General features: G+C 40.1%; 1 protein-coding gene across 1 annotated transcript; it reads right to left on the reverse strand.

The window, feature by feature from the left end:
- Positions 1 to 2329: 2329 nt before the first annotated feature.
- Positions 2330 to 3268, reverse strand: LOC116877602 (olfactory receptor 6C2-like). The gene has a single exon (XM_032874359.1). It carries the CDS (start codon positions 3266 to 3268, stop codon positions 2330 to 2332), a length of 939 nt encoding a protein of 312 aa, XP_032730250.1.
- Positions 3269 to 5708: the final 2440 nt, after the last annotated feature.

Genomic DNA, 5708 nt, shown 5'->3' on the forward strand with positions numbered 1-5708 from the left:
CAGGCAGGCCCTAGGGGTTTAACAGGTTTTAACATGGAATCAGCCCCAACAAAAGCAGCTATTTACAATTAGTTCATCCTCTCACAATTCTTCCCTTTGCATAATCTCAGCTCCTCCAGTCCTCATTGTTTTGGCCACAACCTGATGTTAAGTCAGTAATTTTTTTACTTGGTTTAGTACTTGGTTTTGGAATAATTACTCAGAAGAGATAGCCTATCAATTATCATTAAGACTTTGGAGGGTGCTTAGGTGGCTCAGTTGTTAAGCCACTGCCTTTGGCTCAGGTCACAGTCCCAGGGTCCTGGAATCAAGCCCCATGTTGGGCTCCCCACTCAGTGGACAGCCTGCTGCCTGCAGCTCTTCTTACTTGTGCTCTCTCTCTCTCTCTCTGTGTCAAAATACATAAAATCTTTAAAAAAAAAAAAGACTAGTTGGTTACATTTTTGTTTATGTAATGATTTTTTGCACATGTTTTAATAAGTTCAGATAAGAAGAGGCAAGGATGACTATTAGAATTTTGTTCAAATTCACACATTTATTGTGAGGCAGCATTAACAAAGCAGAGTTGAGGGGGACAGAGCTTATGTTTCCTAAAAATCAGTGTTCTTATCCTCTGGAAAAGAGAAAATACTTTGAAAGAGGTAGTGTTACAAAGAGGGGAAAGCAGTGACATGGATGGAATAGATTCAATACCCAAGACTAATGACTAATGTATACCTGACAAGACTAAAAAGTGTTGACTGAAATATAGATTAAGAAGACACAGGGGTGGGCGCCTGGGTGGCTCAGTTGGTTGAGCAACTGCCTTCGGCTCAGGTCATGATCCTGGAGTCCCGGGATCGAGTCCCACATCCAGCTCCCTGTTTGGCAGGGAGTCTGCTTCTCCTGCTGACCTCTCTACTCTCATGCTCTCTCTCTCTCAAATAAATAAATAAAATCTTTAAAAAAAAAAAAAGAAGACGAAGAAGAAGAAGACACAGGGGTGCCTTGGTGGCTCAGCGGGTTAAAGGCTCTGCCTTCAGCTCAGGTCATGATCCCAGGGTGCTGGGGTCGAGCCCCACATCAGGCTCTCCGTTCAGTGGGAAGCCTGCTTCCCTTCCTCTCTCTACCTGCCTCTCTGCCTAATTGTGATCTCTGTCTGTCAAATAAATAAATAAAATCTTTAAAAACAAACAAACAAAAAAGACACAGAAGTTCCAGAAAAGTAAGAAGTATATATCTGCCAGATAATCACATCAAAAAATGGGCAGAAGACGCGAGCAGATACTGCTCCAAAGAAGACATACAAAATGGCCAACAGACACATGAAAAAATGTTCATCATCACTAGCCATCAGGGAGATTCAAATCAAAACCACATTGAGATACCACCTTACAGCAGTTAGAATGGCCAAAATTAACAAGACAGTAAACAGCAAGTGTTGGAAAAGATGTGGAGAAAGGGAAACCCTCTTACGCTGTTGGTGGGAATGCAAGTTGGTGCATCCACTTTGGAAAACAGTGTGGAGATTTCTTAAAAAATTAAAAGTAGAGCTTTTCTATGACCCTGCAATTGCACTATTATTTACCCCAAAGATACAGACGTAGTGAAAAGAAGAGCCATCTGTACCCCAATGTTCATAGCAGCAATGACCACAGTCACCAAACTGTGGAAAGATCCAAGATGCCCTTCAACAGACAAATGGATAAAGAAGATGTGGTCCATATATACTATGGAGTAGTATGCCTCCATCAGAAAGGATGAATATTTAACTTTTGTATCAACATGGATGGGACTGGAAGAGATTATGCTGAGTGAAATAAGTCAAGCAGAGAGAGTCAATTATCATATGGTTTCTCTTACTTGTGGAGCGTAAGGAATAACACGGAGGACATTGGGTGAAGGGGAGGAGAAGGGAGTTGTGGGAAATCAGAGAGGGAGATGAACCATGAGAGCCTGCAGACTCTAAGAAACAAACAGGGTTTGAAGGGAAAGGGTTGGGGGTTTGGGAGAGCCTGGTGGTGGGTATTAAGGAGGGCATGTATTGCATGGAGCACTAGGTGTGATGCATAAACAATGACTCTTGGAACACTGAAATAAAACTAAAAAAAAAAAAAAAGTATCTGCATAATGTTGGGCCCATCACAATTTCTCCTTAGACTTTCTTCTCAATTTTCTTTATTGTTCCTCTATATTGAGAACTAAAATTCCTCAAAGTTGAGAACTACACAACTCCCATAATTCAATTTCCACCTATATGCTGAATTGATATACCGTTTGTAATATATGATTTCATATTGATATAGGATAAGTTGTTTCTTGTTTTAATTTAAACTCCCTATAAGAAAATCTAATATTTCTGTGAAAGAAATGCAAGTCTTCTAAGGATGTCATGGAAAGACTGCTTTACTTGTTTATTTCTCAGGGTATAAATGAAAGGGTTCAACAAAGGGGCAACAGATACAGCAAGTACAGAAACTGCCTTATTAATGGCCACTCCATCCTTAGCTAAAGGTTTGACATAGATAAATATGCAGCTGCCATACGTGATGGAAACCACAATCATGTGGGAAGAACAGGTGGAAAAGTCTTTTTTCCTCTGCTGGACAGAGGGTAATCTTAGAATTGTCCTAACAATGTATATGTATGACAGAACTATACACACAAGGGTCATTATGAAGGTCAACACAGCACAGACTATAACCAGCTGCTCTATAGACCAAGTATCTGAACATGAATTCTTCAGTAATGGAGAAGCATCACAATAAAAATGGTCAATAACAGAGTCACAGAAATCCAGATGGAGACTCAAACCAAGGGGTGGAAGGATAATCAGTAAGTCAGATACCCAACAACAGAGGATAAGATTCCTGCAGACTCTGCTGTCCATGATGGTCATGTAATACAGGGGTTTGCAGATGGCCACGTAGCAGTCGTAAGACATCACAGCCAAGAGAAAAAAATCTGTAGCTGCAAAGAGGACAATAAAAAAGATTTGGCTGAAGCAAGCCTTGATGGTGATGGTTCTGTCCCCACTTGATATGGCGTACAGGTATGGGGGGACACAGGCAGTTGTAAATGAGATTTCTAAGAAAGAGAAATTTTGAAGGAAAAAATACATAGCTGTTTTTAAATGAGAATCCACCAAGATGAGAGAAATTATGGTCAGATTCCCAATTACGCTTAACATATATGAGATAAACAGAAAGATAAAAATAAAAATCTCTAGCTGTGGGTCATTTGTCAAACCCAGTAAGATGAACATTGTTACTGCCGAATGGTTTCTCATCACTGGCTTCACACCACTGTCCAATCTTCATGTAAAAGTCACAGAAATTGGATCTGAGGAGCAATGTCAAAATATGACAGGATCAGACAGTTTCTACTAGTGCCAAGCAAACCAAGTTACATGCATTTCCTTCTGTAACATGATAATCAGGTTTTGATGAGGTAATTTTCTCAACTCTACTGAAATATACTACTGGGAAGCTCAGCTTATGGGGAGTTTTCTTGAAAATTACTGCTATTGCCGTTGTTTTTAAATATTCCAAGGTCTCCCAATTCACAGCAATTGTTTCGTGTGTTTTTTTATTTTTCTTTTCAGTGTCCCAGCCAGTGCTCCATGCAATACATGCCCTCCTTAATACCCACCACCAGGCTCTCCCAAACCCCCAACCCTTTCCCTTCAAACCCTGTTTGTTTCTTAGAGTCTGCAGGCTCTCATGGTTCATCTCCCTCTCTGATTTCCCGCAACTCCCTTCTCCTCCCCTTCACCCAATGTCCTCCGTGTTATTCCTTACGCTCCACAAGTAAGAGAAACCATATGATAATTGACTCTCTCTGCTTGACTTATTTCACTCAGCATAATCTCTTCCAGTCCCATCCATGTTGATACAAAAGTTAAATATTCATCCTTTCTGATGGAGGCATACTACTCCATAGTATATATGGACCACATCTTCTTTATCCATTTGTCTGTTGAAGGGCATCTTGGATCTTTCCACAGTTTGGTGACTGTGGTCATTGCTGCTATGAACATTGGGGTACAGATGGCTCTTCTTTTCACTACGTCTGTATCTTTGGGGTAAATAATAGTGCAATTGCAGGGTCATAGAAAAGCTCTACTTTTAATTTTTTAAGAAATCTCCACACTGTTTTCCAAAGTGGATGCACCAACTTGCATTCCCACCAACAGCGTAAGAGGGTTTCCCTTTCTCCACATCTTTTCCAACACTTGCTGTTTACTGTCTTGTTAATTTTGGCCATTCTAACTGCTGTAAGGTGGTATCTCAATGTGGTTTTGATTTGAATCTCCCTGATGGCTAGTGATGATGAACATTTTTTCATGTGTCTGTTGGCCATTTTGTATGTCTTCTTTGGAGAAGTGTCTGCTCGTGTCTTCTGCCCATTTTTTGACATGATTTTCTGTTTTGTGTGTGTTGAGTTTGTGGAGTTCTTTATAGATCTTCGATATCAGCCCTTCGTCTTTACTGTCATTTGCAAATATCTTCTCCCATTCCGTGGGTTGCCTTTTTGCTTTGTTAACTGCTTCCATTGCTGTGCAGAAGCTTTTGATATTGGTGAAGTCCCAAAAGTTCATATTTAATTCAATTTTTAAACCCATGCTTTGGTTGAGATTTACCCTATTAGGACAAGACTTGAGCGTCTTTGAGCTATACTTTGATGGGTGTAGGGTCTCTTTAATCTAAAACTTGTATTCAGAAGAACAGTATTCAGAAGCTAAATCCTAAAATTCCTTTGCTTCATGTTGTGGTAACTGATAAAATGCAAAATATATAGAGGATGTTGGTTATGCCCTACCAAGATTCTCCAGATTGCTCCCCTAGTAAACTAGGCATTATTTAGAGGTCAGGTTAGATTTCTTCCAGAAAATAGTCCTTCAGTGGCCCCTTCTCCAGACTTTTTCTAAGTGCCTCTGTAATTCCTTTATTCTCCTTATATGTGCCCAGCAGAAAGGGCTTTGAGCAGAGAGGACTATTATGCTAAAATAATATAATTTGAAAACCATAGGTAAAAAGTACAAAGAGCTGAAGGCTACCAAGCAAATACTTTGCTTTCCCTCCTTCATGACAACTTAAGTGTGATACATGTTTCAATAATGCAGACACATTAATTGCATGGACCTTTGAACAGTATGGGATCAAGTCATATCTCTGTCATCTACTAGATGAGTGACCTTAGGCAAGTCATTTAATCTGTCTGTACTCCCAGTTCCTAATATGAAGTGGAGTTAACAGGAATAGTACAGCCTAAGGTCATTGTGACGTTTAACTGAGTAATATCAACTCCCATCCTGTACAAATTTACTGTGGTGCTTTGCCAGGTTACAGACACCATGATAGAAAAGGGGACATTAACTTAAGTTTATGAGACAAATAGTTGACAAATAGGATATACAGTACTGAAAAATGGGGGATATTAAAAAAATGGAATGCTTACCAGTGGTAATTGAGACATATGGGATATAAATACATAGATAGACACTGGATAGATAAATAAGACAGAAATAGGCAGAGAGGAGAGGTCTGGAGAGTGATTAGAAAGTTGTTTCAGGGCCACCTGGGTGGCTCAGTCAGTGAAGTGTCCGGCTCTTGATTTCTGCTCAAGTCATGATCTCAAAATCATGAGATCAAGCCCCACCTTGGGCTCCACAATTAAGATTCTCTCTCCCTCTCCCTTCTGACTCCCCTGCACACCCACTCATGCAC

This window comes from Lontra canadensis, unplaced genomic scaffold (genome assembly GCF_010015895.1).
Source record: "Lontra canadensis isolate GAN:19392208 unplaced genomic scaffold, GSC_riverotter_1.0 scaffold53, whole genome shotgun sequence".
NCBI lineage: Eukaryota > Metazoa > Chordata > Mammalia > Carnivora > Mustelidae > Lontra > Lontra canadensis.